The sequence below is a fragment of the Phyllostomus discolor genome, chromosome 10, assembly GCF_004126475.2.
Source record: "Phyllostomus discolor isolate MPI-MPIP mPhyDis1 chromosome 10, mPhyDis1.pri.v3, whole genome shotgun sequence".
Classification (NCBI taxonomy): Eukaryota; Metazoa; Chordata; class Mammalia; order Chiroptera; family Phyllostomidae; genus Phyllostomus; species Phyllostomus discolor.
The window spans coordinates 32,006,179-32,028,731 of NC_040912.2; the positions used below are offsets into that span (position 1 = coordinate 32,006,179).

Consider the following 22,553-nt stretch of genomic DNA (forward strand, 5'->3'; position numbering starts at 1 on the left):
TTTGCATGAAATATGTGAATATTGTCTTCAAAATAAATTAGTAGGCCTGGCATGTAATTATCATAATCAACCTACACAGCTAGCTGTAGTAGTTACCATTGAGAAAAGCAGAGCAGAAACCATACTTGACAGGGAAGGCGACCGCACTGAAGCCTGACACTGGACACTGTGATACAAAGCTTGTGGTGAGCAAGCTGACTCAGAGCCAGAATTAAGTATCTAACAAAACCTTTTAAAATCATCATTATTTGAATGTATTTTATTAACAATTTTAAATTTATCCTAGACTTAAAATGATATCAAAGCATGGGATTTTATCAATATAAAACGTACAGGCCTTTTAAAATGGATAAACATTGATACATAACTACATTTACTGATTTGAAACAATAGTAGCATTGACTTCTGTGAGTACAGATGGTCAAGGAAACAGCTAAAAGTTTAAGAAAACATTGTATGTAGTATATGAATATATCATACATATAAATAACTATACATGGACACGTACACCATGCATATGAGTATGAATCATAAAAGGAGGTAGCAATTGGTAACACTGGCTTCCTCTGGGGTGGCTGGAAAGTACACAATTTGGGACATACCAGCAGGATTATGCTGGGTTATGCTGAGATAATAGATGACACTTGCTCACAATTTATTAGCTAAGGCAAGTCATGTGGCCACATCTATATTCAAGGAGATAAACATAATCTTCCTGCAGGTATTGGGATCCAGATATCAGAGAATAGTCATAGTTTTCTACAGTAAGTAAATCACATCCAACTGTTCACTGATAATACACAGTAAGAATATTAGATACACATATGTATGTATTTGCATTAATTTTTTTCATTTTTTATTTTTTAAACTTTATTTTAATTATTGTTCATGTACAATTTTCTATCTTTTACTCCCATCCCGGCCCACCCTCCCAGCTCTCCCCACCTCCCTCCCATTTCCACCCAGCCCTAGTTTTTGTCCATGTGTCCTTTATATTTGTTCCTGTAATCCCTTCCCCTCTTCCCCTGAAATTCCCTCCCCTCTCCCCTCTGAACACTGTCAGCCTGTCCTCTATTTCAGTGTCTTTGGTTATATTTTGCTTGCTTCTCCGTTTTGTTGACTAGGTTCCTGTTAAAGGGAGATCATATGGTATTTGTCTTTCACCATTTGGCTTATTTTGCTTAGCATAATGCTTTCCAGCTCCATCCATATTGTTGCAAAGGGTAGGAGCTCCTTCTTTCTTTCTGCTGCATAGAATTCCATTGTGTAAATGTACCATAGTTTTCTGATCCATTCATTTACTGATGGGCACCTAGGCTGCTCCCAACACTTGGCTATTGTAAATTGTGCTGCTGTGTACATTGGGATGCATAGGTTCTTTTGTATTGGTGTTTCAGGGTTCTTAGAATATAGTCCCAGCAGTGGAATTGCTGGGTCAAAAGGCAGATCCATTTTTAGTTTTCTGAGGAAATTCCAGACTGTTTTCCATAGTAGTTGTACCAGTCTGCAATCCCACCAACAGTGCACTAGGGCTCCCTTTTCTCCACAACCTCTCCAACACTTGTTATTTGTTGATTTGTTTATGATGGCCATTCTGACTGGTGTGAAGTGGCATCTCATTGTGGTTTTAATTTGCATCTCTCTGATACTTAGTGATATTGAGCATCTTTTCATGCATCTCTGGATCCTCTGAATGTCCACCTTGGAGAAGTGTCTTTCAAGTCCCTTGCCCATTTTTTAATTGGGTTGCTTGTCTTCTTAGACTGGAGCTGTGTAAGTTTTTTGTATATTTTGGAGATTAAACCCTTGTCTGAGGTATCATTGGCAAATATGTCTTCCTATACAGTTGGTTCTCTTTTTATTTTGATACTGTTTTCTTTAGCTGTGCAGAAGCTTTTTATTTTGATGAGATCCCATTTGTTTATTTTTCCAGTTGTGTCCCTTGCTCTAAGGGACATATATCTGAGATTTTCCTGTCTATGTTTTCCTCTAGGACTTTAAATTTTAATAGAATATTTTGTCAAGAATTTGGTGACTTCAAAAGGATGCTACAATTTTACAAATTAAATTACTGCTTATCAAAGCTAACTTTCTAGAATTCTTGCAAAGCCATGTTATTTTTTCCACTCCAGATTCTAAAAATCTTTTTCATTTTCTAATATGATATCTAGTACACTTGGAAGCTTAAGTCAGAACCCTGTATTCTAACAGTAACTTCCCTGAAAGATAACACATCCTTGTTAAATGAATGGGTTAGATGTGTTTTTTAATTAATCTATATGACTCTGTGTTATAAGTTGGGTTCTCCATATGGAGTCTGGGGGTACTATATGCTTATTATGTGAAAGAAAGGCAATATGTTAATTAGATGGAAGGAAGGAGAAGGGAACAGGACTGGACATAGGATGTCGACCTGCAATGCAAGACAACAAAGCCTTGGCCAACCTGGCCCAGAGTCACTGGCACTGGGCAGAAACGACCAGGCCTTTACACCCCTGACTTACGCAGTCACCAGATACAGGATGTCTGAGGAAAGCCTTGACCTCAGTCAAAGTCAGTCTCCGAGGCTGACACAGAGCTGGATATGGAATGCTTCCATAACTGGAAGCATTCTGATAGTCATATTTCCTGGAGCTATGTAGCAAGTCCCCATATCTCTGTGTGACACAATCCCTAATGATGTTTTAATAAAAATCTTGAAAAACGACTCCACATTTGTGACACACAGGCGCACACATAATATGTCTGATGCATCTATTCTATGGGAATAACCATATCAATCTAGCACATATCTACAGTTCCCACTGTAACTGTCCTATGAAGAACACCAAATGAGAAACTCAGCCCGGGCCCTCAGGGAGGCTGGCTGCCCACTCCTCTTACACAGTGTCACGATGACAGATGAGAGTGACTGTCTTGCCCTTTAACCCTTTGCAGGATGCCACTCAGTTCATGGTATTTTTACTCAGATGAATTCTGATTACATTAAAAAAATCTTTAGTCCTTTTCTTCTCTTCTAATAAATATTTTGTCACTAGTCATCTCTCTCCTCTTCCTCTTTCCCCCTGCATTGTTGACTTTCTATCTAGTTATTAGAATAAGATCTCTTTCCTCAGTATATTTTCCCCAAATTCTAGACAATGTGCTCAACATTTTGTCTTTACTTGCTGTGTCTAACTTTCTTATTCAAGTAGAAAGGGTACAGAAATAGGAGGAGAAAAAGAGAACCAATTCTATCTTCTGAATGCCCCTGACAACGGCTGAAATGAAAGCTACTAACTGAGATCCAAAGCTTTAAAATGCAATCACATATTCAAGAAAAAAAGGGAAAACACAAAGATGGAAAATTCTTACTCGGCAAATAACTGCCATGACAAATTAGTTTTTCCGTTCCTGAATTACACAATAGAAATGAGGCATGAGCATCTGTTGGGAATTTGTAACTGGACTTGTATCTGCCAGTGAGAAAGGAGCAAGTTATTCACTTGAATTTGGATGTTCACACAAAACACTAAGCTTCGCTTTCTAAATAAGAGGTTTCTAATCATATACTACACTCAAAAACCCAATGAACCTGCAAAATGGGCAATGTATACATTCTTAATATTAAGTTTTAAAATCAGACCTCTTTAGCATTATTTCCTCATGCATACACTTACATTGTAGAAGTGTTGTTGTTGGCTTCAAAACACTATCAGATGTATGAGCGTGCCTCCACACAGTGCATCAACATTCCACAGTCATCAAAACAAATTAAAGCAAAAAAAAGAAAGAAAGCTCCACAAAAAACTAAAAGACCATAACGAGAATAAGTATTTTCCATCAAGATAGGACACTGTAATAAAGGCACTTTCACATTTTAGACACTGCTGGTGTGACAAAAATTTTACTGATGGAACCATAATCTAATAATAGTTCAAATACCTTCAGTTCCAATTGCCTTATCATATTTAATAATTTCTGACAACTGATAAATAGCAAAGATTCATATACTTCACAACCATTAATGTAAAAGAATATCTTTTTACATAATGGTATACACAATGACAAGCTCAAGCATTTGTTCATATTTTAAACTTACTAAGAATGGATGAGATTCCAAGGTAAACATGGCAAAATGAACACATGCACCTACATTTTACTCTCTTTAATCCCCACTCACCAAAACATAGAAGTTTCAAAACATCAAGTTCAGCACCAAGAAACAAACCAATGGATTATTAACCTGGCTGTGGGGAAAGCACAGACACAGTCCCATTCGTACAACAGAGCAACCAAAAGGCCCCCTGGGACAGTGGCGCCAGGATGTGGGAATGGATACATATGGTCTCACATACGTGAGGGTATAAAATAGGAAAAATTGTTGAAAGTCTTTTCTGTAGTTATTTAATCCTTAGATCCCTTCCCTATCTGTTTGCATAGATAACTGCCTGTCCAAAACGCAGACGGTGTAAAACAGAGACTGTCTAAAGTAGACAATCAACCAGTTAGGGAGAAGGATCACCATCCTAAAACAAGAGGATTATGAGAGGTCCTGTCCCCCATTCTACTGCACAAGCCTGGCAGCTAGACCTCCATCCTCCAGGCAGGAGTTTAGAAGAAAGTACACGGGTAGTCTCACGGCACTGCGGGGAAGGTGGATACGCATATCAAGGGTTTCTAAACAAAATGGTTTAGTCGGTTTCTGTGGTGAAACGCATGGTGAGCCAGCCACCCCACACACTGGGAGCTCCCAATCAGGTCATTCTGTACCACTTTCAAGTATGACTAGACAGCCAAGAACCACAGCTATCAAAAACCAAAGCCTATAATATTAAAGACAGACAACAAAGCAAACTGAAAGATAAAAACAGCTTGGCTGAAACAGAGAATACACTGCTAGAAAAGCTTCACAAAAACTATTATTAATATTTCCAGTGAGGTAAGAAAAAAATATTGCAGCCTTGAAACAAGAAAAGGGTATTATAAAATGGAATATGTTGAGAACAAAAAAGTTATCTTGAAATTAATAATAATAAAACTTAAAAATTTCAATTGAATATATGAAACACAAAGTTGAGAAAATGTCCCTAAACACTCAGCTAAAAGAAAAAAAAATAATTTAAAAGTAAAAGAGAAAACACAAGAAAATTAGAAGAGCAGTCTAGGAGGTCTAAAGTTTACATAAAATAAAATATCCAAAGAGAAAAAAAGATAATGATGAGAGGAGATCATAACTAGTCAATTTAAGGCAAATTTTTGAAACAGAAGAAATGCAGACTGGTGCAGCCACTGTGGAAAGCAGTATGGAGATACCTCAAAAAATTCAAAATGGATCTGCCTTTTGACCCAGCAATCCCACTCCTGGGAATATATCTGAAGCAGCCCAAAACACTAATTCAAAAGAACATAAGCACCCCTATGTTCATTGCAGCTTTACTTACAATCACCAAGATACAAAACCAGACCAAGCATCCATCAATTGAGTGGATAAAACAACTATGGGACATTTACACAATGGAATTCTATTTGTCCATGAAAAAGAAGAAAATTTTATACTTTGCAACAGTGTAGATGGACCTGGAGAACATTATACTAAGTGAAATAAGCCAGTAAGAGAAACACAAAGACCATATGATTTTCCTCATATGTGGAATCTAATGAACAAACTGAACTAACAAGGAAAATGGGGACAGACTCAGAGATACAGAGCAGGATGACAGCCCTGGGGCAGGGGGGCAAGGAGGTTAGGGGAAGAGGCACTGAGCAAAAAGGAAAAAGGACTCATGGACATGGACAACAGTGTGGCGATTGCTATGGGGAGGGGTAGTACATGGGCTAAATGGTAATGGAAAAAGAATGCAAAAAAAGATTAAATTTTCAAAAAAGATGGTTAACATCATTAGTCATGAAGAAAATGCAAAACAAATGACCATGACAAACCACAAAACACCCACTGTAATAAAAAAGACAGACAGTAACAAGTACTGGCAAGGGTGAGGAAGACCTGAAACCTCCGCACACTGCTGGTTAGATTTTAAAGGGGTGCATGCACTTCAGAGAGTAGACTGACAGCCCCACAAAACTTAAAGATAGAGTCCTCTGATGGCTCAGCACCCAGCTCAAGAGAACTGAAGACAGGTCCTCAAACAAATGCTTGCATACAAATGTTCATAGCTGCACTATTTGCAACAGCTAATAGGAAAAAACAACCTAAATGTCTACCAGCTGATGAACTGATAGACAAATGTGGTATCTCCATACCATGAAATATTACTCAGCCATAAGAAAGAATACTGATATATGCTGCAACATGGATAAACTTCAAAAACATTATGCTAAGTGAAAGAAGCCTACCAGAAAACTAACATATTAATGATTAATTTATATGAAACATCCCAGGAAATCTATAGAGACATAAAAGCTAGGGGTTGCCAGGGTAGAGAATTTGAAGAGACTGCTAACATATTTGGGGCTTCTGTTAGGACAATGAAATTTTCTAAAACCAGTTAGTAGTAGTGGCTCTAAAACTCTGTGAATATACTAAAACCCACTGAATTATGCACTTTAAAAGTATAAATTCTGAATGGTGAATTGAATCTCAATAAAATGGTTATATATTTTTAAAAGGGGTGAAAGACATGAGTTTCCAGATTGAAAAGCGGCACCCAATGAAAATAAAGCTGCACACTGATCTATTTCTTGCTTCATCATAAAATTTCAGAAGTCTGGAAATAGAAGTATTTCAAAAGAACAGTAGAAACTAGACAACAATGGAGTGAGGCCATTGAAATATTCATGGAATTATTTCCAACCAAGAATTCTATAACTAGCCAAAATGTCAATCAAGCATGAGTGCAGAATATAGATATTTTCAGAAATGCAACGTCTCAACAACAGCAAAAAATCATCCACACACTATTTCCCAGGAAGCTATTAAGAGATTCTGTTCCCCCAAAACAAAAAACAGTTTGAAATGGAAGTAAAAAAAGAGCTCCAGCCCGGGAGAGCAGGGAGGGAATCCCAGGAAATCTGTGAAGGGGATGAATCAAGCAGAGGTTTGGGAAGGTCTTGAATTAATAACATAAATAAAAAATGGGAAATTATTATTAATTTCAGGGAAACCTAGAGTTGAACTGAAGGGGAAAAGGAATCACAATATACTACAGACCTCAGCTACAGACAAGATTTATATCAACATAACAGTGCAAATACTGAATTTTGGATTTAATCAAAATTATGCAATATTAAGAGAATAGGAGGTTGGAAGGAGGACAGGATAGGATGAGTTCACTTGTTTGAGAGTGGAAGAATGAAAAGAGTCTATTGAATTTCATTTTTCAACAGATGATGCCAAAATGTGAATAATCAAAAGGAGGCAATAAAAGAAAGTCCTCTTAGATATGCAGAGGAAATCCTAAAGAATTAGCTGAAAGAGTTGAAAGTTGAAAGGAAAAACTGCTGTTTTTCACAACAAACCACAGAACTGAATCTACACTCATGTGATGCATAACTTGCACAAAACAGTCAATCACATCAACAAAGATGAATGATGAAGTGGGTTTAATGTCCCTTTACCAAAGCATAAAATGCACATTAAACTAAAACATGTTAACCAAAGATTCTTGAATTGCAAGAAACAATAAGGAGGAGGAGGAAAGAGAATCTTAAATGGTCATTATAAGGACATGCATATATCAATTTACTAAATCTGAAAATTGGTGGAAATAGCAGATACCCTGTTTTGTATAATATATAATAATGTAAACTTTCTCACTCAAAGGTAAATTTGCTATTGATTTTTTTCTCCAATTATTCAATGGCCTAGTCAAACAAAATGTAAAGGAAACTGGAATTTTTTCTCACTTTCATCCTGACCTCTGGCCCTTCCATCAGACAGCAACTTGAGGACCTCAGCTGGATGGCTTCTCTGATTTCTCCACACTTACCATCACTGTCAGTTTCATTACACTTAATGTATCACTCTCTTGCCTCCCAATGCCCCCTGATACATGAGCAGTTTTTAAAAGATTATTGTTTTCCTAAGAAATATGGAGATAACGCCTATGAAAAAAACAACTAATTAATATGTGCAATGTGTTCTTTCCTTTCCAAAGAAATTCTCTTTCTATTACTGGTCTTATGTTCCCCGTGTTTCCCCTCTTTTGGTGGGGAGGGGTCTGTTCTCTGCAAATAATACACATCACAGCTCCTCCCCATTAAACGTCTCTAAGTTTAAATAATAAAATTCTAAATTAAAGAAAGAAAAATAATAAAATTTTTAAAGGCCCATAAACGTACAGTATACCTTCATAAAGGTTTCATTTATAGTGAAATATAGTCATAAATCTTTGTGTTTTTGTGGGTCAGCCAAGATTTACTATAGCAGAGTCAGAGATCTGACATGCTTCATCATAAATCATGTGAATTAAACTAATATATGATGAATACTTGCTAATAACCATAATTATAACCAGTGTTTTGAATTACTACATCTGATAGATTGCTTATCTCCATTTCATTTAGCTCTTTTTCTGGAGTTTTGATCTGTTCTTTCATTTGGGCCATGTTTCTTTGTCTCTTCATTTTGGCAGTCTCCCTGTGCATGTTTCTTTGTGTCAGGTACAGCTGTTATGACTCCCTCTCTTGGTAGTGTAGCCTAATGTAGTAGGTGTCCTGGTGGGTCCAGTGCCACAGCCTCCCCTATCACCCAAGTTGGGTACTCTGACGTGTCCTTCCTATTTACTGAGTGAACATTCCTGCTATAGTTGACCCTTGGTTGCTGTTGGCAGATCAATGGGAGGAATTTACTTAGGTCAGTCAGCTGCAAGGATTGACTGTGACCACTGACCACCAACATCCACCCTCTGTGGAGGATCAGCTGCGTGGGAGCAGGGTGGTGGTGCTCCTATGTGGTCTGTAGCTATCCACTAGGTGTGCAGGCCCTGTGGTTTCCAGGGTGGTGAAGACCAAGGTCCGTGCCCACTTGTATTTTGCCTGGGGCTACCCTGCATGAACTGTAAAGCAATCTGAGAAGGCTGCTACTTGTACTGGACTTGGAGATTCCCAGGCAAAGCCAAGCTGTGCATCTAGGCTGACCGTTGCTAGTGTCAGTCTTGGAGCCCCTTAGCAAGATATATGGGGGCTGGGAGCTTAAAAGAAGCCAGCTGTTGCTTATTTGATAGAATTTAGGAAGTTGTGGAGCATGACCAAGACCAGCCATTTGTATAAAAAAGACACGGATAACAGTTTGGGTGGCCCCATAAGTTGGGTGAGATGGAGTATCAGGGGATCTCCAGGGCAGGACCAAGAGAGTTAGCCAGGCTGATGGAGTCTCAGATATGGCACCCCTCTGCCAATCTGTGGACGGACAACTACACAGACAACTACAATAGCGCAATCAATAAAATATAAATAAAAACTAAATAAAATACAAAAAAGTGACTTCCTAATAAGGATGACAACCATATGAAATAAAACTAAAACATAGAGAAAATGAGTATGATGTAAAGAGAGAGAAAAAACTAAAACTAAAATCTCATCCAACATGATAGTGAACAAACACAGTTGAAAATAAGTGAAAGACCATGGTTCCTCACTAGATGAGGAGAAGCCATTAGGGGAAAGGACAGTAAGTTAACTGACTTTATCCTACCAATCAGGGAAAAGAAGTTGTTCCAAATAGAGCACCGATTGAAAGCTAGTTGGTTTCCTTTTTATTTCTTTAGTTTCTCCTTATGGTTCAGAATGCTTTTACCTTCTGCTGCCCACACACTCAGCCATCCACAAGGTTTACATTTGTTCACATTGGTACTTGGTTCTGAATAACCACCCACCCCTTCAGAATACAGAATCAGAGTATTACACTGTATTAACTAGTTCTCCTCATAGGAAACTACAACATCTTTGAAATTCTTCCAGAATGAAAAGTCCTTGAATCAAGTCCAGTTTTCCTATTGTTTTCACTACAACACAAATACATTGTACTTCCATGACACATAAAGATCTGTGACAGCAACGTATAACCTAAACGGCACATACAGATTATCTTGTCTAAGACTGCAGTTCTCCACAGGATTTCAACCTCTTTAAATACAAGGGCTGTATCTTTGTATCTCTAGAGTTCAAGGATAAACCCTGGCACAGAGAAGGCAGCTCATATATGTTAGAGGGGAAAAGTGAATGAATGAATGAATGAATGAGCAAGTGAATGAACATAACAAGTCATTTTTCTACTCCCAAAAATAATGCCAAAGGGGATGAGTTTAGATAACAGTTGCAAAAGTTTGGCAGTCCATTACTACAGACACTTGGAGTTACCTGGATTCCTGCCTGACACAGGAAATGATGGGGTGCAGCCACTGGAAAGGGTGTGCGTGGACTGCAGGAGACCCCTGAACAACACGAGGCTTTGGGGTACCAATCCCCTGCACAGCTCAAATTCTCCATACAACTTTGACTCCCCCAAAACTTAACTGCTAATAGCCTACTGCTGACAGGTTTTACTGATAATGGTCCATTAATACTTGTCTTGTATGTTATATGTGTTATATCCTCCATTTTTACAGCAAAGCTATAGAAAAGAAAATGTTACTTCAAACCTTCTAAGGAAAAGAAAATACATTTACAGTACTGTATGGATTTATTGAAAAAAATCTGCATATAAGTGGACTCAAGCAGTTCAAACCTCTGTTGTTCAAGAGTCAACTGTATTTGAAATCTTTGCCTGAATCTCCTCACCTGTGAAAAGAGAGGGAACTACACCACTTCCAGGTTTCAGTCGGGACTACATGGAACAGCACAGCTAAACTACTTGTTTCAACCCCCAGTGCGGGTTAGGAGCCCGCCCTCCAGTATTTCCGATGTGGATCCTTCTGTCCACCTCCTGAATACTTTCAGGGACAACATGCTCATTCCGTCCAAGGCACCGAATTTATTTTACCAGTAACACAAAACATTTGAACATTCTTCCCAGGATTAAGCCCAAACTAGCCTCCCCAAGACACTCACACTTGGGTTTCTCCCTCTGTCTGGAACAGATACGTTAGTTTTTCTGTACTCTCCAGTATGTCTTTAATTCTCCTGAATAAGTCTTCTTGGAACTTTTCCTGGTTTCATGTTGTATACCAGTGGTTTTCACCCCCTTACATCTCATGGCACACATAAACTAATCACAGAATTCTGTGAACACCAAAAAAAGTTTTATTTTTTGCTGATCTGACCCAAAAAAATATAGGTATAATTTTGATTCATTCACACCAGCTATTATTATGTTGGTTGTTGTCATTTTTTTTATTTGACACTCTAAGAGAAAAGAGGTCAGTGCCCCTGACTAAATAGTCAGGTATTGCATGTCTTAAATATTCTTGTGGGGAGACCGGGTGAAAGAAGGTGAAGGAATTAGACAAAGAAAAGGCATGCATAACCCACAGACAACAGTGCGGTGATGGTGGGTGCGGGCTGGGTGGAAGTGGGCAAAGGCAGGGGTGGTGGGGAAGTGGGCAAAACGGGGACATCTGTAATAGTGTCAACAATAAAAATAAAGGTAAAAAAATTCTTGCGGCACACTGGTTGAAAATCGCTGTTGTACACGGTTCACAGACCTCTTGCCATCCATTGTACTGGCCCTCCTCGGTATACACTCCTGTTCACTGCAGTTCTCTCAGCCAAAGAAATAACTAGTCTCTTTCCAATGAGTTGTTCTCTTTTTGTCTTTGTAGAATTTCCTGTGGTGACACTGGCTAACAAAATTCCCCAGGTTTCAGGTGCACGGTTCCAACACATCATCTGCACTCTGCACTGCATGTCCATCACCCCAAGGTGGGTCTCTGTCCATCACCATCAGATGAACTGTTTTTAATTTAACGTTCCTCTGCTCTGTTTTCCTGTATTAGGTTGGGCTCCTTTTTCTTGTTTTTAAACTGAGCAGACTATTTTACTGTTCACCACAGCAATTCATCTTGTAGCTTCAGCCAGTCATTTCATCAGATTCCTTTCTGACAATCCAAGTATTAACTATGGCTCCCAGTTACAGCACACATACAAATAGGTCAAGCACATCATCCCCATGTCTTTATCTGAGTATTAATGAAAAGAGCAAATAGGGAAAGGTCAAGGACAATGCCCTCCAGCACAGCCTGATAGACTCTCCTCCACCCTGATGTCAATTCATTAATCAATATGCTTTGGGTGAAGTTTTTCAACCAGAAATAAACTGAAAGGATAATAATCTTCTAAAAAGTGAATTTCAATTTTATTCTATTTATAAGGATCTCATGAGAGTCCCTGTCATAAGCTTTGCTGAAATCAAGAAATACCACTGTTTCTTACTAAAAGAAAATGAAGATTATTAGACTTTAATGTCTGAAAATCTATTTTAGAATTTCACTAATGTTCTTTGGTAAACTTATGTGTCTATAGATTCAGAGGTTTGTTCCCTGCCACCCTTTAAAAATCAGCATTACTTTTGCTGTCTTTCTTGATGATTTCTTAAAGATTATAAACAATCGTTCTATGAATATACCACCCACAATTCTTTTCACATTCTAGATGTAATTTACCTGGGACTACATGATGAACTTATGGATGTTCATGAGGTGTGTTTTGGGGGGCAAGGAGGTTGGGAAGAGCAGAGACCTGGGGGAGTGCAGTCCTGCATCTCAATGTATTCCCTATGCTGGGAAAACCCCCTGCATTGTAAGTCTGGGTGAGAGGCAAGACCCACCAGCCATTCCAAAAGCCTGAAGGTCAGACTGTTTCTCAGGGGGCTGTGCAGTCAGAGCATGGTGGGCATGCGACCTAGTACCAGCTAACCAAACACAGACAGCCCTCGCTTAACCACTAGGAGCTAGCAACCCAAAGGTATAGGAAGAATGTAGATGCCATTCTGACATCCCCAGCAGAGGTAATAACACTGGTCACCCAGGGCAGTGGGCCAACGAAGGAAGAGGCACTGTCTGTGGCTCACAGCCCTGGTGGCGGCAGGGTGCTCAGTGCCCAGTTCCACAGCACAGTTTCGGTTCTCCTGCCTCATGCTACTTTTGTCCAGTGTTTCGTCTTCCCAGCAGGTCCGTCAGCCACATGACATCCTCTCAATACACTTTTCTGATTAATTCAGCCAAAAAGAATTTCTTTTGCTTGCAATAGAGAACTCTGACTGGTAAATTTGTTCAGAGTGGCCAGACACTTTAACTCATTTGACACAACTGGGTAGCATTGTCTTCAGCCTGCTCTAACTGCTATAAAGTTGTAATTGTTCTAAATCTTCTGCTTAGAAGACCATTTGCTTTCATAGAAAAAATAAAGACTATACATAGAAACTAAAGATGGAATATAGATAAGTAGAAAGAGAAGCTTCAAAAATATGAATTAAGTAGTTCTGCTTTCACTGTGGTTTGCTTTAAGTAGTCAAACTATTATAGTCTCTTGCTCTTCCTGAGAAAAACATCAATCAGTTGCCTCCCATATGTGCCCCAGCCAGGGATTGAACCTGCAACCTTTTAATGTACGGGACAACGCTCCAACCAACTGAGCCACCCAGCCAGGGCCCTTCAGTCTATTCTTAATAAAGCTGCCAGAGAGATCCAATTAAAATATAAGTCAGATCAAATCATTTCTCTGTCCAGAACCCTTTGATGGCTTCCCAACTCATTTCTGAGTTACATCAAAATTCACTGAAACAAAACCTTACAAGGCCTGACAGCATCCAGACCCTGCTGTGTCTCGGACTCAGTCTCATCCTTGCCTGCTCCGTTCCAGCCACAGGTACCCTGCTGCTCCTCACACAGTCTCCGCCACGGAAGACCCTTGCCTAGAATACGCGTCTCCCTCCTTCACCTCCTGAACACCTCTCACTCTTTCAGCAAGGCCTTCCCTGGTACCCCCATTTAAAGTTTGTATGTGAATGGACATGTGTGCCTATATTTTTTTCTCATAGGAAAGCAGAAAAACATTCAATTGCCCCAGGATAGTTTAATATGGAAACCAGAATGCTGATGGAGAGCTGCAGTTTTTGAGAACAGATGTGTCATAAAATCATGCAAATTAAAGCATTCTTCATAGATTTAGAAATCAAGATGTATGAGGCAGAGAAGCCAAACAATTAGGTAGATTGTGTGACTGAGTTAAAAGACAGGATATAACTTTCAGCTGAGAGTTCCAGATCCTAAACTCACACATACCTCAGACCATTACATCAAGCTACGCAGATGGCTAACGCCAGCAGGCTGCAGGGTGAAACGCAGCGGCAACAACCTTCAGGCAGAGAAGACTTCGAGGAAAGTCTTATCTGTGCCCTGTTAACTTATCTGAGTGAGTTTAGTAAATCTGTTTTGAATTCTCCCTAGGCATTATTTTCCCTCATCAATAAAAACCTGGATAACAATATTCATGTCTTCTATACCTCAAAGGGGTATAAGGGGAGTCTACTGGAATAATATTTATGAGAAAGTGCTTTGTAGAATGTAAAGCAATATAAAAATAAATTACGTGATTTTTGGTAATACATAATTCATTTTCTATGACTTTTGGTGACAGCTTTATTTTCATGTGGAACACAGATTTTTGTCTGACTTGATGTTGCACATTACTTTTCAATACTTCATGAGTGTATTGCACAGAAGAATAAATGAAATGATTGCTCCAATGAATATCATGATTAGCTATAAGTCTGTGCTTTTCTTCTTATACATAATTATTAAATATGTAATGAAAAGTGCTGCTGCATATAGTTTGTTCTCATTTCGTTGAAAATAAAACACAGTAGTTATGCACTGAAGCTAATTATAATATATATTTATGTAATCATGTTTACTATTAATATTCTCATTTCCACTAATGGAATCTGTTTCAAATTTTTTAGCATGGTGTTAAATAGGGTAACGTGGCACTTATTTTTCTCTGGCAAAAAATAAAAACTGAATTGCTTTGCTTTCTGGTTAAGTAGGAAAAGAACTGTGTTAGCACTTTCATTATTTTTTATATTTCTTTTTCAAGTCCCAAACCTATGCAGAAAAAAAGATAGCAATAACAGTTTTAGAGTTTTATGAAACCAGTTGCCTTTTCGAGCTAACTGAGCCTCACCTTCGTGGACAAGGCCCCTTCGCATTTAACAACTGGAGGGGAGCCGTGTCTCAAATTGCACATGTCGCTGGGTCACGTGAGCGATGTCACAACTGGGACGTGAGCAGCCTGGGCAGCACTTTCCCATTGTGTTCCCACCCGTCAGCTTTCAGGTCATTATAGCTACACATTTTGAAAATGTGTAAGAATCTGTATTTCAAGATGTTTAAGGAGCTCTTCCCAGTACTTAAGAGAGTAACAACACGCTATCCAAATCACTGTAATAATGGCCTTCCAAGTCACTTCCTCAAGTATTCTTTCACATCACAAACTTTTCACCACTTATGTCATTATTCTGGCCCTCAGAAAGCTTTTATGTAACTTGACATGTCACTGGTGGGGATAATAAAAAGCAGTTAGGCTTAGAATTCTCTTTTAAAGTAAAGAAAAGAAATATATTATACAATGTATAAAATATCATAAATAACAATCTTTCAATTTGTGGAACTCAAATTAAATAGGTACCTCAAAAAAGAAAAAAAACAAACCTTGAATACTTAATTAATTCTAGTCCAAAGAAAAGTTCCAATAATACCTAATGAATTTTAAATTATTTTACTTTCCTTTCATATCTAGGGTTTTAATGGGAATGATTTACTAATTTTTCTTACACTGTTTAAATTATTCCCCTCTCTCAAAAAGAGGTACTATAAATTAATGAAACTACAAAATCAACATATTTTTACATTAACAATTTTGAAATGTGACAATATTATCAAGTCCAGGGAACTGCAGACTAGAATGTTTGGTGCTGATTTGGGGGCTTGCCAGATAACACAGTCTCCGCATGGGTGTCTGTCTGTGTGTGCGTGTGGTTAAGTAGACCTAGTGACATGCATGGGACAACACTGTCACAAGTTTGCTTTATTGAAACTCAAACATTTCATGATTAAAATAAAATCTTAAATGGCTAGACTTGTGCCCAGTCTATAAAACTGATTCAGGTTAGGAAGCAGTTTAACTGTACGTAGGGTTTGCTGCACTCCAGACCTGCTTAAGTGCAGATGGTTGTGCAAAGAGGAGTGTGAAGGGAGAGAAGATTTCCTTTCCCTCCACGACCAAAGTCTCCACCTCAGTAAAGCTGTGAAAACAAACAGGAGGTATAATATTGCAATTAGGGCTCAGAGTAAGGTGGGTCTGAGGCTATCTTAATCTACAAGACCTGGAGAATCACTTATTCTCTTTAATCTTTGGGTTTTTCCTTTGTAAAGCAGTGATATTCACAGTTCCATAAGGCTGCTGAGAACATCAAAAGCAATAATGACTGTAAAGCACAGTGCTTGACATAAAACAACAAATTTTAGTTGTGGTCTTTAGCGTTGTGGTCATACTTGTCAAACATTCTTTCTTTTCCCTTTCTGACCCTTCACCATCAGCCCAAGCTCCCAGCGTGCTCCTGTGTCTGACCAATGTCCCTCACCGGACAGGCGCTAACTGCCCAGGCAGGTCCTGCTTTGAAACTGCCATTGCCTTTCCACTGCCATAAAGCATGTAAGGAAAGAACAGAATTTGTTTCTGCTACTTCCTGTGAGGAAAGCCATCTGATTAAACTAATCCATTAAAGCATGTAATAACCTTGATTTTCCTCAAGATATTGGTATATATATATATATATATATATATATGTACAACAAGAATGAAAAAGCAATGTACTTCACAAAAATAACAACTTCAGGAAATATTCAGCGAAGTTACTTTTGTACTGGGAAGTCATACCTTTGCCACTCTAACTGGGAAGGCTCCCACCCCAACTCTGATTTCAGATATTCATTGAAACGTATTTAAAATAAACAAAACCAGACAAACTTCAGTTGTAGCAGCAAAATGTGCTTCAACTGACAGCAAAGGGATAGATAAATAAAAGAGAGACAAAAAAAGGCAGAAAGGAGAATGGACAAGAAAAATGGGAAAGTAAGGAACTAATGCAGAGTGGAGGACTGAAGAGGCAAGGCCGGGCAATCGGAAACCATGAACAATAGAAGGTTGCCTCGTTTTCTAGAAGAGAACGGGTTCATCTATGTCTTACCTCCCACGGAGAAGTTAGGAATGAAATGTTGGGACTGCATTCATGGATGCTATCATGTGGTAGAGTTAAGAGGACTTAGGATGTATCCACAAGAATTGGGACCACAGAAAATTTCACTCACACAAAAAGAGAATGATTGTTTAAAAGTTGCTCTTAACCAGTTAGCAAATATTGCAGTGCAGTGAATTTCTTCTCCTTGTATGTGACAACTTCCACAGAAAATCATCAAATGACATCTGACTTACTGTACCTTTTTTAACGTCTCAAATATGTTTAATTTTCTTTTAATATTTGGAAGACATATTTTCACTTTATTTTTGTTAGTTTATTATTGTTTTTTATTTTGGGGGCCAAACTACTTTTCTTCGTTTTAATTTAATTATTCAATATTGGGAGAGGGGATAAGTATACTTTTGAAATATATTTTCTACAAAACATTACAAAAGTTAATTGTATACTAAGCAAAAAAACTAGATTTAATAGAAATGTTGCAACTAGACACACAAGACAAAAATGAAACAAAAACTCCAGTTCTAAGTCAGCTGAATACATTATTAATTCCAACATCATCGATTAAACAAAAGAAATTATATTCGCATTGATGTGTGAATCTGCATCCATTCTTGGTAGCATGTAATATATTCAACTGCTCGGCTCTAGCTGTCCTTGTAGCCACATTACCATATTATTCAAATGTATCTATCATTTATATGTAAATAGACAATATGAATGGCTTCTTCGTAAGACAACAATTTTTCAAATGACACATAGACACAGGCAGACATTATTAGCAAGATAAAAATGTTGCAAATATTCATTCCGTTATGTATTTTTAAGGAAAACTGAAAACTATTTCAAGTGTTTAAAAAAGCAGCATGGTAATTATAAGTGGGATCTTAATACAGTCACAATACCAACAGCTCTTCTCCTCAATAAAAGTCTCCACCAGTGTCATCTGTGTCTTACAAATTACACGTTCTCAGATCCATCTGTGAAAATTGAGATGCTAATTATCATGGTTACATTTCATGATTCCACAGTTAAATGCTGAACTGGTGCTATACAAATACCATATGTTTTTCTAAGAGAAATGGAGAAAGATTAATTAGGAGTTCAAGTCCAAGTCTTGTAAAAGTAATACTCTTAACACAATAAGATCATTACACTATATTATACAAATTGGAAGTTTTAATTAATAGCTGAAATACCATGTGGGGGGGGACCTATGAAACCTAAATTGTAAGTATCGGGCATTCCTACACACACACATACACAATCCCAATAAGTATGCTTTTGAGAAACAAAGTTAAAAATCCCCCTCCCCAAAATAACACTTTTTGACCTGTTCTTTTGACGGAGCGATCACCATCGTGCTGTTTAATCTTATTTGCTAAACTTAAAATTTATATTGTATCCTAGTAACAAACAGGTTATACATAGATAATACATCTGATGAAAACTCAAATTAACATTTTAAGAATTTTTTCTTTGAGATACATATCATTCCAAATTATGCAAAATTATAAGTCTCATGTACTCAGCAAAAATGCTCATTAATATAGCAACCTAAAAAAACAAACTCTCTGACAATACTAAAGATTTCTATTCCTATTTATAAAATCTGATTTCTTATTTTACTCACCACATATTCAAACACAAGCGTCAGGGTCTCCTTAGTGTGGATGATATCATGAAGCAACACTATGTTAGCATGTTTTAGTCCTTTTAACAGAGAAGCTGTAAAATAAAGTGGACAGAGAGACCCTTTATCATTGGTAACAATCAAATGACATGTTTCATTATCATTTTGAGACACTGTCAGATGAAATGCACCTATTTTCTGATTTTCCAAGTCAATAACAATTCCAGATCAAGGGCCAAGGAACTAGGTTTTCATTTAGATGAAGCTCCCAATCCCCCAAACCCTCCCACAGTTATTCCACCTGTTATTTGTTATTATTAATCTCTAGTTAGAGTCCAGTACAGTCAGAAAACATGCTTGGTGTGATTGTAATTCCTTTAAATGTATTAAGCTTTATTTCATTAGCCAGGATATGGTTTATCCTGGTAGGTGTGACAAATGCATGCAATGTCCAGGGTAGGGCAAAAGGAGGTTTACAGTTGTGAGTATGCAAAACACAGAGTGTATTCCTGTGTTATTATCTATTAATTACTGAATTATTTTCCATACAAATAACTGTATTTTGCAGGTGTTGGATGGAGAGTTCTGTAACAGTCCAGTAGATCCTGCTGGTTGACAGGTTCCATCAATGGCTAAGAGAGGAGTGTTGACATCCCCAAACGTAATGGGATTTGTCATTTTCTCATTTAAATTCTACCAGTTTTTGCTTTTTCTTTACTATATATACATTTAGGATAACTATGTTTTCTTTGTGAATTTGCCTCTTTATCAAAAATATAATGTCTCTCTTTGTCCCTGGTAATTTTCTTTGCCCTGAAGTCTGTTTGGTGTGATATGACTATAGCTACTCCAGCTTGCTTTTGTTTAGTGTCTACATGGTATATCTTTAAGTCTACCAATATCGTCATATTGGAAATGAGTTCCTTATAGACAGCATATTGTTTGGTCATGTGGTTTTTTAAAACCATTGTGCCAATCTCTAACTTTTAACTAATATTAGACCATTTAAATTTAATGTAAATATTAATATATTGGGTCACCTGTTATTTGAATATATTTTCCCTCAGACACCATGTAGCCCTTCTTTCTTTTTTTAAAGAGTTTTTAAAAGATTTTATTTATTTATTTTTAGAGAGGGAAGGGAGGGAGAAAGAGAGAGAGAAACATCAATGTCCGGTTGCTGGGGGCTGTGGCCTGCAACCCAGGCATGTACCCTGGCTGGGAATCGAACCTGCGACACTTTGGTTCGCAGCTCACGCTCAATCCACTGAGCTACGCCAGCCAGGGCTTTTTTAAAGATTTTTTTAAAAGATTTTATTTACTCATTTTTAGAAAGAGGGTAAGAGAAGGAGAGAAACATCAATGTGTGATTGCCTCTTGCACACCCTCTACTGGGAACCTGGCCCACAACCCAGGCATGTGTCCTGACTGGGAATTGAACTGGCAACCCTTTGGTTCACAGCCCACAGTCAATCCACTGAGCTACACCAGCCAGGACTAGCCTTTGTTTCTGATTGGATTTTGTCTTTTCTCCTATATTTCCCAGGAGTTCAATGAACTCTAATTTCACTTCACTTTGGCTTTTGCTCATTTCTATTGTTAGAATTTGTATATCCAATTCAAAGTGGGTTTTTAATTTGTTAGTTTCATATAGAGCCTGAATTAAAGTTTAATTTTGAATTCAGCACTGTGTACCCTTTTCTTTTAATTTCATGACTGATTTTCTAAAAAGCATTTTTATCAGCAGAAATATAGTGACTTATATTTTCTGATTTTTTACAGCAGTCTTGTAGTAATGCGGACCACTTTGTTTTATTCCTATTCATTCAGTGGACTGGGTTCTTAGTTTGAGGGGTGTTTTCCATCAGTTCTTCCCTCTTCTACGCAGTTTTTTATGGGTGGTGGTAGCAGGAGAAAGGGGAGGGGTTACTGTGTCTTGTTTCTTGTTTCTGCTGAATCCTTAATTTCTCCCCTTTCTTTCCTTCTCTACTTTCACTGCCATGTCTTCAAGGGGTGGCATCCTTTCCTCTGTAGTACTGATACGCCTGAATCTCTCCCAGAAGCAATGTTCCCAGTCGCTGCCAGCTTCGGTCCCGCTCCCTTTTGACCACCTTCCTGTAGTCGGTGCCGGGAACTGTATGGAGTCCCAGCTTTCTCTTTCTGGAGTGATTTTCTCTGCACTTTCTCTAAGGCCTCCATGCCCCTCCACTTTTTTTTACAGTCTCTTAAACCTCTTAGATGCCTTGTCCTAGACCAAGGCCTGATAAACAACAGCAAATCAATAAATTTACTGAACACCATTCATCTAAGGTCCCCAGTGGGAAACACACATGTAAAGACTGACTCCCCTGCCCACTGTGGGCTGGGCCTGGATTAATCCTTGAATGGCAAAGGGGCCTGCTGTCATCTAGCAGGTCTTCCTCAAGTCTGACTTCCTTCCCTTTAGACTACGAGGCCAGCGCCAGCCCCAGGTCGCAGTCTGACGACAGATAACACTCATCTTTCAGCACAAGTCCCCTTGATATCTATGCCCAAAAAACCTGGGGAGGACCAACTCACAATATAGGCAATTTCAAGATCTGAGCAGGAACAGTTGGTTATGGCCCTTAAATTCCCCTTCTTCTTCATGCAAGCGTCCTTTCTAAAAAAAGGAATGAGACAACACCAACCCCACCCCCAGACTCACTGAGACACTGCTCATCCCCCCAAAAAAGCATTCGATTGTTTAAAATTTCAGTTTTTATAAATAATACCACAAAGGATATACTGAGCTTTGAAAAAATATTTTTAGGATTATCTCCCTATAATGAATTATGAAAAATGGAGTTCCAGGGTAAAAAGACATGACACATGTGTAAGACATTTCTTATAATTAAATGATAAGTGGATTTGGTCTTACATCTTTCTCTGTATATGAATTGTACATGAAAGATGGGGAACATACATAAAAATTACTGAGCCATGCAAGGAACCCATTTATCAAATAATCAAATCCAAAACCCTTATTAATACATTCATGAGCATTTTATATACTAAACTCACAAGTATTAATTTAGGAATGAATTCCTATTCATTCCTCAGTAAGACCAGAAATAAACAGGATTATCCCCCTTTAATCCATGGCTATTCAGGTATAATACTCAAAAAATAAAAGCTTCCTCTATCATCATTATTTATTTTAGTGACACTATATCTTCAATTTTGGGTTTTGGTATAAAACTTGACAGAAAAAAATGTTCTGCATGTGTTCTGTCAAACTTGTAATCACTCATATTTCAAGTATTTACTCAGAACCCAGTAACTGGCATTTCTGGCTCTGGACAAACTAGGAACCCTTGACACTCAACAATACTGTGAAACCACATCTTTAAAACAAGGCTTATAACATTGAGCATGAGCCCTGATGTAAACTGTAAGCTCTGGACAATAATGATGTGTCAGTGTAGGTTCCTCAGATGTAACAAGCATGCCCCTCTGGTGAGAGATGCGGACAGTAGGGAAGGCTTGTGTGGGTGGGGAGGGGTCAACAAGGGGTATGTGACAATTCTTTGTATTTTCCACCCAATTTTGATGTGAACCTCTAAAACTGTTTTAAAAAAAATCTATTTTAAAAAATAAAAGCTATACCCATGTTTTAACATACTAAAAGAAAGAAAATCTAACTTATTTGATCTAAATATTTTAGATTAAATATTTTAGAAAATCTAAATATTTTCCTCAAATAAAATGGTGTTTTAGATACACAATCACCATGCAAAAGAGGCTGTACTGGGCAGTCCCCAAAGA

At 38.0% G+C, this 22,553-nt stretch overlaps 1 protein-coding gene across 2 annotated transcripts in view; it reads right to left on the reverse strand.

Annotated features, from left to right (window-relative positions):
• Positions 1-22,553, reverse strand: part of CDK14 (cyclin dependent kinase 14) — a 546,733-nt gene that overhangs the window by 293,615 nt on the left and 230,565 nt on the right. For both annotated transcript variants that reach the window (XM_028525494.2, XM_028525496.2), the window contains one exon: positions 18,768-18,862. In XM_028525494.2, coding sequence (XP_028381295.1) covers positions 18,768-18,862 — 95 coding nt within the window. The remainder of the gene's footprint in view (positions 1-18,767; positions 18,863-22,553) is intronic.